The 13,018-nt window shown below is 45.8% G+C and overlaps 1 protein-coding gene across 1 annotated transcript in view; it reads left to right on the forward strand.

Moving 5' to 3' along the window:
* The window catches only part of UFM1 (ubiquitin fold modifier 1), a 114,637-nt gene extending 107,367 nt beyond the window's left edge, over positions 1-7,270 (forward strand). Inside the window, exon 6 of the mRNA XM_078657233.1 lies at positions 3,947-7,270. Coding sequence (XP_078513359.1) covers positions 3,947-4,014 — 68 coding nt within the window. The 3' untranslated portion in view covers positions 4,015-7,270. The remainder of the gene's footprint in view (positions 1-3,946) is intronic.
* Positions 7,271-13,018: the final 5,748 nt, after the last annotated feature.

A 13,018-nucleotide genomic window follows, 5' to 3' on the forward strand; every position in this document is an offset into this window, starting at 1 on the left:
GGACCTCAAGAACTACAGGCCCATCTGTTATATCCTGTTCATCTCTTTCCCTGCTGCTCAGCCTGTGTATGTATGATGTCATTGGAATGTTCCTGTGTGCATGGTTTGAATGTGTGGTCAGTTTGAATGAGTGGGCTGAGCAGCTGGATGCTGCTCCCGGTGGGACCTTCTCCCTTACTCCTACTTACCTTCCTTTTACCTATTTTAACCAATAAATACCAACTCAAGAATACCAACGTCTACTGGATCTATTTATATAAATAAGTACCATTATACATTGCAACACCATCCCATCCCTTTCCCAACCAAAGTCACTGAGAAGATAATCAACATCCAGCTAACAAACTACATTAAAAAAAACAACATCCTTGACATATCTCAATCCTGCAGCAACCAGAGCACCGAGACCGCCCTCCTGGCCGCCATGGACGGTTCAGCACACTCCTCAACCAAGATCACACTGCAGCCCTCATTCTATTAGACCTCTCAGCAGCCATCGGCACCGTCTCCCATTGCACACTAGCCGCCAGACTCCACGACGCCGGCATACAGGGAACTGCCCTAGTCTAAATCTGCTCCTTTCTCGCTGGCTGAACCCAAAAAATAAGTCTCCGGCCCTTCCTATCTGAACCCACAGATATCAGATGCGGAGTACCCCAAGGATTCTCCCTCAGCCCCACGCTCTTGAACATCTACATGGCCCCCTTGCAACCATTGTCAGAAAACAGAAACTCAGCATAGTATCCCAGGCTAACGACACCCAGCTCATCCTCTTCCTCAGCAAGGAACCCAACATCACCAGACACAACTTCCAGGAAAGAATGAAGGCCGTTGCATCCTGGATGAGCAGCAGCTGCTTGAAGCCCAACTCCGAGGAACCGGAAGTCCTCCCCCTCCGATCCACCCCCTCAGCGTGGGATGACACCTGGTGTCCCTGCCCTCGGCAACCCTCCCACACCCATGGACCACTCCCGCAACCACTGCATCATACTCGACTCACCATGAACCGACAGATCAATGCCATATCCTCTGCAGGCTTCAAAACCTTCCACATACTCCACAAGACCTTCAAATGGATTCCCCCCGAATCCAGGAAGACTTTTACCCACGCACTCATCATCAGTAGGCTAGACTACGGAAACGCCCTCTACGCCGGAATCAACAAGTCTCTACTTTACAAACTCCAGACCATCCAGAACGCCACAGCCAGACTCATCCTCCGCATCTCACAACAAGACCACATCACCCAGCACCATTGAGACCTACACTGGCTCCCTGTCGAAAAAAGAGTGACCTTAAAGCTGTTCACACACCTAGAAAGCCTTCCACAACACCGGACCCCAGTACCTCAGTGAAGGAATCTCCTTCTATGGCCCAAGAGAAACCTCCGCTCCACTGACCTAGCTTTGGACGAACTCTCCTGCATCCACAGAACCAAAACGGGAGGCAGTTCCTTCTCCTACATCACGGCCAAGACTTGGAACCAACTCCTCAACATCAGACGAAGCCCCACACTGCAAGCATTCAAGAAGAGCCTCAAGACCTGCCTCTTCGGATGACCGGAGCTGCCCGAAACCCCCTTTCCCCCATCACCTTGCGACCCTCACAGGTGAGTAGTGCGCTCTACAAATCCCTGATTTATTGAGCGTTTGGCTTGATTAGGAAAACTTCCACTATCAATGTACAAAGCTGCCACTGATTACTGTTGTAATTTCTGTCCCAGTTTTGAGCTGTCAGTTGATCTTTATTTACTTAAACCTAAGGTGTAATTTCTGTTTCTCAGGATGTCCTCATCCAGATGGTAACCTACGTTTAGTCATTTCTTACTTTAAGCAGGCCATGTAATTCATCCACGGCGCTCAGATCACAATTCATTCTGTTAGCTCTGTTCATTTTGCTGCAGTAGGGAGACAAGAATGTTAACTGGAAGGTCTCCATTCCACAGAGGCTCCGCCAGGACAAAATGGTGGCCGGTTGAATCGGCTCGGAGCGGAACGACTGCCGAATCTTTGGATGGGTGACAATAGTTCTGACTGTCCCCTGACGAATACCTCAGACTTGTGGCAGACACCAACGGCCCGCATCACCACTCAACACATTGGCCGTCCTCTCCTCACCCCCTCTATTAAACTCAACATCCTGTACCTCCCATACGTGGCACAAACTATCCTCTCACGATCTTCCCCTCCAGGGCAACAAGCAGGGGAGAGTCTATTCACTCAAGGTGATGCAGGACTCCAATAGAGCGGCCGTGGGAGTCACGATCATCAGGATGAAGCAATTGAGGGATTGCAAACTACCTGGGTGCCTGACCTCCTCTTAGCCTCCACACAAATGGACTAAACTCCTAGGTGCTCCCCCTCTACCCTGGCTCACCCACCTTGACATTGACTTTGGGACCTTACCCTGACCGTTGAGACCTACCTAGCTGACCGATGCCCGGTGGAGTTACCTGCTAGCTAAAGAGCAGTTGGGCTGTGGATTTCCCCCACAACCATCACCTACCCAGCCGGATGTTGGGCAGATTTTCCTTTGTCTCTCTGTCGTTTTCTCCCCCTACCCTTTTCCTCTCCACCACCCCCTCTACACTCCACTTTTCTTGTGTTCCTATACTCTTTAAAATGTTGTACTCTTAACCGAGACCTTGCTGTTTGGCCATGGTCCGTTGGAGCTACCTGATAGCTAAAGAGGAGATGGGCTTTGGACTTTCCCCTTAGCGGTCACCTACCCAGCCGGACTCGGGGCAGACTTTCCCTTCATCTCCCTGTCCTATATTCCCCTTCCCCACCTTCCCTACCCCCTTACCCTTCTTTGCATCTATGCTCTTGAAATGTTTTCCAGCAACTGATGTTACCTGATTCTAATGTACTGTTTAATTTTGTGGAACCTTATGTTTAGCGCTCTGTTACCTTCGGGTCTAGCCGGCACTATATCGAGCATTTTGTCTGACACCCGGTGAAGCTGCTCTGTTCAGCTAATTGAGGAGATCGGCCTTAATTTTTACCCTGACCGTCACCTTCCCAGCCAGACACTGAACACTGTTTCTCCCCTTCTCCCCGTCTCCCCCTCCCCCACCGCTACGTATTTCTGCCATTCTGCCTTTTCCCTGTCTCTTTTCTTTCCATTTTTCTTACCGATGCCTGTTGGATCTCCCAAGAGAGCTATAGAGGACACTGGTCTTGGATTATCTCCCTGGCCGTCACCTACCCACTCGGTCTTTGGGCTGACTTTCCCTTTATCTCTTTTCCGTCTTCTCCCTCGTCCTCTCCCTTTTCACTCCACCTCTCCCCTTTCCCTCTGTATTTGTCCCTCCGGACATTGGACTCAGTTCTTCCTCGTCTACCTGCTATGGTTCCTTCCTCCCCTCCTTTCCTATCAATTCTCTCAACCGCGTTGTTGGTTTACTGTACCTTACTACGCTATTGTAACTGATGTAATTTGTAACGCAATGTTCCTCTGCAGCGCTCTGATACCGACGGGTCTAGATAGCGCTATATTCCTTCGCTAATTCTAATAAACTAAAAACTGTTTTTTCCTGAACGCTGAGACCTGAGCAACATGGCCGATGACCGATGGAGCTGCTTGACAGCTATTGAGGAGTCTGGCCCTGGTTTTCCCCCTTGACCGTCACCTACCCAGCCGGACATTGGGCATTGTTCCCCCTCGTCTCCCCGCTTTTATTCCTTCCTCCCTTCCCTCCTACGAATTATTGAAACATTGTTTATTTGTACTGTACCTTACTATGCTCTTGTATCTGATGTAACTTGTAACACAACGATCCTAAATGTAAAGCGCTCTGATACCCTCTTGGGTCAAGTTCGCGCTATATAAAACTTTATAAATAAAAATAAATAAAGAAATATTTTTAATTGAGTCGTAAAAGTGATGGAACTGTTGAGATGTCATTTGGAACTTTGTACTTAATGATTTCGTTTTATGTTTTTAGGAAATGTTTTTCTAAAGCATGGTTCAGAACTGAGACTTATTCCTAGAGATCGTGTTGGAAGATCGTAACATTACCGAATTTCGACAGCAATGAAACATTCACTGTCAAACAGTTTACAACAAGCATCTGACCGTGGACTTAACCTGCTAAATTAATGTTACACTGGAGCTGGTCGTTCTCTAGTCCTTTTCATAGCCGTATCCAGCGGGAATGGAAATCAAACATGCAGCGATGGGTCTGTTCATTTTTAAGAATGTGGGTTTTTTTACAGTTTCAAGGCTGTCCTTAAGACATCTTTTTTCAACCACTTTGTTCTACCATTTATATTTTACTGAAAACAAACACCATCGACCATGCCCAGATCTAGCCTTTGTAGAAGCTGTTTTCCCTGAACAATAATTTAATTTGTGCGAACATTGATATTTGAAACCAGAAATCTAAATAGTTTGTTTTTTAAAAGTAAAAAAGCATTATATTGCATCCTAAAGTTTGTCCTCTGTTGACTCTTGGTTAATATTTTATTAGAATAAATGACCTCATATTTCATATTAATGGCACAATTGTCAATGAGCTTGAAGATCCTCTGTTTTTTCCAGAACATTAGCAAAGGATGCAAATTTGATTTACATAAAAAACGTTTCAGATATGTATGTGTACTTTAAATCAAGTAATAAACCTGCACAGAGATATGTATATAGATTCAGTTATCGCTGTCTAAGCCGTTTCAACTTCTAATTAAAAGCAATGTTCTATTTCCTACAAAAAAATAATGTAACAAATGTTAGGCAAGTGTTCATGTTGCTGCCTGCATTGGCAAAGTGCTCTTAGTTACTGTACATTTTTTTTTATAATCAGATCTTTTTATTAGGTAGGACAACCCTTGCCCTTTATAAACCACTTTTCAGCCACCATGCACCAGCCCATGTCCCGCTTCCTGTCTCTAAGGCATAGTGCTGTCTCTTCCCCCCACAATTGTTGAGTATTGGGCTTGGCTATCGCCAGACCCGGAGTTATCCAGTTCTGCTCCATATGGTTCAGTTCAGTTCAGTTATGTCCCAAATGTTGAGCAAGCACCACTTGGTGGAGAGCAGCATCTCACTGCCGCACAGGCTGTTAATACAATTCACCGCAGACTCCCTATAGCGCTGCACAGCAGGGAATTCCCAAAATATATGATATGATAGAAGGTAGCCTGCTGTCCACACTGCCGACAGTAGTTCGCATCTGTCTCTCTGCCCATTTTTACCATGGTGGTGCATGCGTACTAGAACCTATATAATATCTTGTGAAACCCAGACGTAATCACTATCTCTTTCGGGGTGGCAAGGGCCTCGGGCCATTCATCATCTTCAAAGCCTTTCATATCTAGGTTCCAGTGCCCCCGCAAATGTTGGAGTATCCCCAGGGAGTTGTTAATCAGTTTTCGGTATGTGAGAGAAGTACCCTTTCAGAACATGTGGCCGTCAAGCAGTCTGTCCTCTAAAGTGGAAGATTCAGGCAGTCCCTCTCCCTGAGGAAGAACCTTCCGGAAATCGCGTAGAACCTGCATGTAGAACAAGGTCTCAGTAGGAGCCAACTGATATTTTTGCTGTAAGTCGATGAAGGGGACAAGGTCTCCCAGAGATCATAAATCACCACCCTTTGAGAGACCAATGAGATCCCACTTGTCAAACCTGGGTTGCCTCTCCTGGGTACCCAATGCTTCAGAATCTCACAGGGGAGCAGCCTGGGTTATTTTTCCCCACTTCCATCCCTGGGCTGCAAGTGTAGTGGGCCAGATTGCAACAGTGGCAGTCCTTGGTGTCTGGAGTGTTGTGTCTTGGCCTCGCGTTGAGTGCTGGCAAGTATCCTCCGGGTTAATCGGTCCATACGAAATGCAGGCTCGTCAGCTAGGAGATGTACACATTTGGTTAATGTGATAAGTTGCTCATCTCAGAAATACTTCTGGATGTCAGGAAGAGCTATTCCTCCATCATACCACCCCCTCATGAGTTTGTTAATTGCTATGCGTGCTGGCCCTCCATCCCAAAGCAGCGTCCTGAGGACAGTAGGGATCAGTTGATGTACATTCTTGAGTCTTTTTTTATATCTAGTTGTATTAAGTCTTCTGTAGACCAGTTCTGCAACGAGAAAAATTATAATAAAAGGGATAAATGTATCTTGAGTGACCTAGAGTAATAAGGTGTTCCACCTGTTTTCATTGTAACAGCTTGTTCCATACCTCCTTTGTAGCAGCCACACATTGCCAACAATATAACAACTCCTAATTTGATATTAATGATTAGCGCATTAGCACCAACAAAAATCCATTCAATGGAACCAGAAATTTCGCTTTACAGATTTATATTACTTTATGAATTTTTCAGCATACATAAATGAATTTGAGGAGATACAGTAAATTATTCTGCTTAATATCTTTATTAATCTATGGATCAGCTGTCAAAGTTGTTGTTTGCTATATTATGTGATATTTTATTATTTAACATTTTTAAAAACATAGCTCTTCCCTAGCAAGTGACATTGTTACCTTTGGTATTCTTATCCGACTAACCAGAGATCAAATGATATGTGTTTTTTGGCTGTGCATTTCATTTCTTTAAAAGAGCATTTCAGAACATTGTATACCTCTTTTAGGCACTTTCACCTTTCTTATACAGCCACTGCTAGTGGGTAGGAAAAACATTGGGAATCATTTTGAATACTTTGTTCAACTCCTACTCCTAGCGAAAATCTTCTGTACTGGCACATTTACCTGTCTGAGAGCAAAAAGGTATATGGGTCCTGGACCTGGAAATCTGAATTTGTAGAACTGTGTTTGCAAATAACACGTTTTGGCGCTGCTGTGTTGAAGATGGGTGATGAAACACATTCATTTCATCCCTTAATATTTTAGGTTTGCTTATAACACTCACTGTGAACTTGCCATTACCCTGTTAAAAATCCCATAGTAAGATAGGTTTGAAATTGATTTGTTTACTCATATGCATTCCTTCGGTACTTTCTAATTGGAATTTAACGTGAAGCATTCATTGAAGAAGCTTTCTATTTCCTTTTAAAATGTGTACGACAAACATCACTCATTTACTACATTTCATTTATGCTAATTAATGTTTTGAACAAGATTTTTCACTTTGTATCAAATTGAGAAATATTTATTTTTTGCGACACACGTATTAGCACTGCATTGAATTATTTTTATGCTTGTTTTATTTTATCTTAATACTATTTTCTAATGGATGTCATGACTCATTACACAAAATCTGAATTGTTCTAGTCCAATTTTAGTTTACCATTAAAAACAAGTATGATTGCTGTATTCTTTCAGTAGAAGGTGCCTTAGTTGAAAAGTCATCTCTACCTTTTGTAAAACCTACCAAGTTCTCTGCCTCCTTTATGGCTTGTTTGGTTCTGTGACCTATGTTTAATGTTCTTTCCCATCCCAAAAGAACTATCGAAACCCAGGTACTTTACTGTGCCTTCAGTGGTTTTGCCTCTGTTTGCTTCTGGGTTGGTCCTGCACGTTTTAATACCTCAGTAGTTTGACAGGAGTTGAATCTGTGTTGCATTTGGGTCTACTGTATACAACATGCTCTCTGGAGGACTCTGTCTATCCACATGCCATGCAATCTGACAGTCTCAACCTTAAGAAAGTGATCACTCCTAAAATGGTAAGTGTACGTCTAGACTCTGCAACACCTTATGCTTATATTTACATCTTTGAACCCCAACCAGCATCTTCCATATAAGGCAAACAAAATCCTACTCCCTATCTAGGATACACTGATGCAAGTCGAAGCACTTTGTGGCCTTTATTATGTTATGCACATAAAACTTTATAAATAAATAAATCACACCTTGACAACATAAGAATTCCAGATAGCTTGGAAAGATTTCCTGCGAGTAGTCTTTTATTGAGCAAAGAGATTATGCTTATTGGGCTTGAAATAAATATATGATCTAAATCTCTTGTCTGATTTTACTAGTCTCGTGTTCCTTTTCCCCATTACAGATTGTAAGAAATTAAGTTATTGGTAGAGGGGGATGGAAGCCCCGTTCAGGCAACAACCACAATCTTAGTCAGGGAGAACCGCAAAAGTCATTAAATTAACCTGTGCTTAACCCTCTGGTAGAATGACACAAAGCAGTCAGGCTTACCGTAGAGGCAATGTGTAAAGTTTTTATGCAGCACGCAGTGAAAACACAAGAAAAATCCCAAACAATTGTAGAGAAACATAGAATACATTTTAATAATAAAATGATACCTGAATAGCGAAAATCCAATCAGTAGAACTGATGATATGCAAGTTTTAAGTTAAAATAGAACCTAAAAGCACAAAGGGTTGTCTGTGGTCATCTGCTTGCGCTAGACACAAGTTTAGCCAAACACAATGTAGCGCGGGTCAGAGACAGGTACAAGATTAGTTGCTCTGAAAAGTTACCTTCTCAGTCTGAGGCGAAGGATTCTGTACACGTTGGAGCAGGCCATGAGTAAGAGGCTATGGGGCCGATTCCGATTCGGGAAAAAACGCTCCGAATTGCCGTTCGGAGCGTTTTTCCCGTACGAATCGTACCCTGCAACGTCCCCCCGTACGTACGACGAAGTACGATTCGTACCAGAAGCCATACTCCGTACGAGTCGTACAGAGACCGTACGAATCAAATCCCCGTCCGAATCTCCCTCGGAACCCGCTGTACGCGATATCTGTACGGTTCGCGGCTGGTTTTTACGACCCAGCAGGTACGATATGTGTCGGGTACACACCGTACAACCCTTTTTCTACGAGAGCTGAAAACAGCCGTAAAAGCAGAGTTCGCGCCGAAACAGGTACGGAACGCCCCCCCCCCCCCGGTATGGTGTGTACCCACAATGATCGCAGGGGTAGGCACCGTACCCCATGTACGCTGGGTGTACGCACCGTACCCCATGTACGCTGGGTGTACGCACCGTACCCCATGTACGCTGGGTGTACGCACCGTACACCCAGCGTACATGGGGTACGGTGCGTACACCAGCGTACATGGGGTACGGTGCGTACACCCAGCGTACATAGGGTACGGTGCACACAGCCCATGATCGCAGGGGTACGCACCGCACCCCTGCGATCATGGGGTGTACGGACCATACGGTGTGTATGTGTTTGTGTGCATTTCCGTACGACTCGCCCTTACCTGACGTGGACCGTACGAATTGCCTCCTCATACCCCGGTCCGGATCGTACTCGTCGGGTCGTACGGCATGTGTATGAGCCGTACGGTTCACGGTTTCAGCCTTGCAATACGTACGGATCGCGGCGATTCTGACGGATTCACGGAATACGGATCGTACTACGCGACTCGGACGGACGGGTGCGATTCGTACGGAGAGGGCACCGGATACAAATCGTACGGATGTTTTTTTTCCCGAATCGGAATCGACACCGTAGTGTCATGGACAGACGCTGTAGTGACACGAGTCGGTCTGGCATCGCAGAGGGTCATTGACTGTAGCTTGGTAGTTGTTGCAGGCTGCTGCTGTAGCGTAAAGTGTTGGTCTCACGTTGCCAGTCTTTGCTCCCGGTCAATGCGAAAAGCAGGTCTCCCTGGAGTGGTTATCGTGACGGCAGAATCTCAGCGCAAACTGACCCGTTAACAGGTGCGAATAGCCCAAACTTCAGGATTTACTTTAGGAGGAGTACAGTTCATTGCCATCCATGGGTCTAGGACTTGTGAAGGCACCTCTTGGGGATCAGGGACTCACTCTAACAGAGATCAGCAGGGCTCAAGAAGCTCCAGATGCAGCAGGGCATCTGGGCAAAAGACTCAGTCATGTGACCCAGGACACTGCAGCAGGCACAAATGGTTGAAACAAGAATATTGTAACTTAATATCCAACTTTACCATTAAATAGGGTTTAAATTACAATTAATTTGAGATTAAATAGCATACTTGTACCTGCACCTAATCTTGAGTTAACATGTATGTAGTACATGTAGTGAGGTAATCCTGTGTTAGTTAGTCAATGGGGGAGAAAAGCTTTACAAAAGTGAAAAATGACTTTAGGAGTTTTTCATTGCCATGTAAAACTTGAGTACACATGTCCTACTTTTAAATATTATGAACCCTCACTATGAGCCTTTAAAGCCTGCCTTCGGGTTGATTTATTAGTAATAAGCAGAAACGTTTAGGCCTGGCAAATACTTATTTTACCAGGCTGAAGTGACAGTATAAAACTGCACACAAGCTGCAGTGGCAGGCCCGAGACATGTTTTAAAACGCTACTTTAGTGGGTTGCGCTATGGGTGCTGCAAGCCAACTAATAGCATTTAATGTACATGCCGTGGTACTCCAGGGAAGCCTTGCTTGCACTAAATAATAAAACCGGTCTCATTAGCCCGCAAACAGTGGAGGCACTAAGGCGGGAGGAGCTGCTGAAACCCATAGCCGAGTCATCTACTAGTAAAACTAACACTAGGAGGGAAAGAGGAAAAGTAACATCACAGAGCGTTTCCCTGCTCAACACACGCTCCCTCCAAAAACACAATTTGGAGGTGTTCTCTTTGCTACAAGAAGGCAACCTAGATGTATTAGGAGTCACGGAGACGTGGCTAGAGGATTCTTCCATGCTTGACTTGGTGGCAGCACTGCCACCCAACTTCAGCGCCACCATCCACAATAGGAAAGATGGTAGGAAGGGTGGGGGGGGGGGGGAGTTGCCGTTTTTATAATAACTCCTTTAAATCAGAAACCATTTGTGCAGAAAGTATAGAGGGTGCGGACATCCTGGGAGTCTAGCTTTGTTCTGCCACCAATTACCTGGCGATACTCATCGTCTAACGCCCCCCTAGAACTCCCCCAGCCTTTATCGGGCCTTTTCTGGGACTGGTTCACGACCTCCGAACAAGGTATGAGGGTCTTGTGGTAATGGGAGATTTCAATCTCCACTGGGAGGAGTCCACTAAAGACGCAACGTCCAAACAGTTAGAAGAGGCTATGACCGCGCTAGAACTAACCCAGATAGTGACAGGTTCAACACACAAGAAAGGTCACACATTGGATCTGATTTGGACTTCGGTCCCGGTGCTGAGCCCTATCACTATCTCGCCCTGCATATGGTCGGATCATCACCTGTTGCAGGGTAGATTAGCATTCCCGGGGCAAAGAGTAATCCCCACCGCCGAGTGGAAGGTTGTGAGAAGGTGGAACTCAATCAACACTGCTACTCTATTATCCACATTAGAGAAACCCTCCCACCTTAACAGACTACCAGAGGATGACGTTGAGATGGCTAGCCTCAAACTGTCACAAAAACTGGAAAATGCCATTGAGGCAGTGGCACCTGCACGAAGGGTAAAAATTGGGGACAAAGGGAAAGGGGCCCCCTGGTTCAATGACGCTCTGAGGCTCCTGAAACGCTCCCTGCGTCGGAGCGAGAGAGCCTGGCGAAAGGGGTATGATCCCAATACCCAAGCCTCGTATGTTAAAGAGCTCACCACTTACAAACAAGCTATTAGGGCCAGGAAAAGTGAGTTTTATGAAAGCAGAATTGCGACAGCACCCAATCCTCAGAAAGAAATTTTCAAAGTCCTTACAGAACTGAGAAAAAAGAAGGAACAGCCCCCCTCCTTCACGCAAGAAGACTGCCATAAATTTCAGTCCTTCTTCACCACCAAGATATCTGACCTCCTGACAGAAATCGAGACCACCCCTAGACTGGACTGCCCAGGAATCACTCAAAAACCTACCCCTACAGTCACCCAGCCCCTAACTTCACTACCCTTACTCACTAAAGAAACTCTGAAAATAGTGATGGGGCAAGTCAAATCAGGCTCACCGGCAGACCCATGCCCGCCGAGGATCTACAAACAAGCCTGGTCAGGACTGGAGGATGACATACTATCGCTCCTAAACAGCTCACTCACATCCGGACAGGTCCCTTCCAACCTTAAGGAAGCCCGGTTGATTCCTCTCTTAAAAAAGGCAGGGGCAGATACCAAGATCTTGAAAAACTACAGGCCCATTTCACAACTTCCTTTTTTAGCCAAAATAATGGAGCAGCATGTGCTGCCCAGCCTCTCACATCATCTTGAGAACAACTCCTTGTTGGAACCCAACCAGGCCGGATTCAGGGCCCATAATAGCACGGAATTGGTCATGCTTTCCGTGCTGGACGACCTGCGACTTAAAGCAGATAAAAAAGACCCTTGTGCCCTGGTGCTGCTTGACCTCTCCGCGGCATTTGATACGGTCAAACACGACCTACTACTGTCGCGGATGTGGGATTTCAGTATCCAGGGCACGGCCCATGCCTGGCTGACCTCGTTCCTTGGTGAACGGGTTCAGAGAGTACAGCTGGATGACCTGGTATCAGAGGCAGCAAGGATCACATGTGGAGCCCCACAGGGCTCGGCCCTGTCACCCTTGATGTTTAATGCATATCTGCAACCCCTTATCTCATCACTAAATCAGATGGACTGTAGTATATACAATTACGCTGATGACACACAGATCATCATTCAAATTGGTAACTCTCCAACAGCAGATCAGAAATTGCAAAACATCCTAAAATTTACCGTCAATTGGATGATGGCAAATTCATTAAAGATTAATCCTGACAAAACTGAGGTGCTTGCAATTACGACAACATCTAGCCCTTGGAGTGACCTCTTATGGCCCACTGAATTAGGAAACTCCCCAGTACCTGCAGAAACAGTTAAAAGCCTAGGCATAGTTTTAGATGCCAATCTCACTATGTCAGCCCAGGTCTCAGCTGTAGTGGGCACCTGTGTGGGCCTAATGAGACAACTGCGTAAATTGTCCCCCATCTTGACGGTGGACACTCTCAGGAGAGCAGTATCAGCATTAATCCTGGCACGTCTGGACTACGGCAATGTTCTGTATGTCGGTACTCCACAAAAGCTGATGAACAGACTCCAGATAGTCATGAACGACGCGGCCAGACTCATTTTCAATAAACCAAGAAGGACTCGTGCCAGCCCCCTTCTTCGCAAACTTCATTGGCTGCCGGTGAAACAGTGGGCCAAGTTCAAGGGCCTATGCATTACGCATAAAGCCTTATACGGGCAAGCCCCTAAA

This window comes from Lissotriton helveticus, chromosome 8, assembly GCF_964261635.1.
Source record: "Lissotriton helveticus chromosome 8, aLisHel1.1, whole genome shotgun sequence".
In the NCBI taxonomy this organism is placed as follows: domain Eukaryota; kingdom Metazoa; phylum Chordata; class Amphibia; order Caudata; family Salamandridae; genus Lissotriton; species Lissotriton helveticus.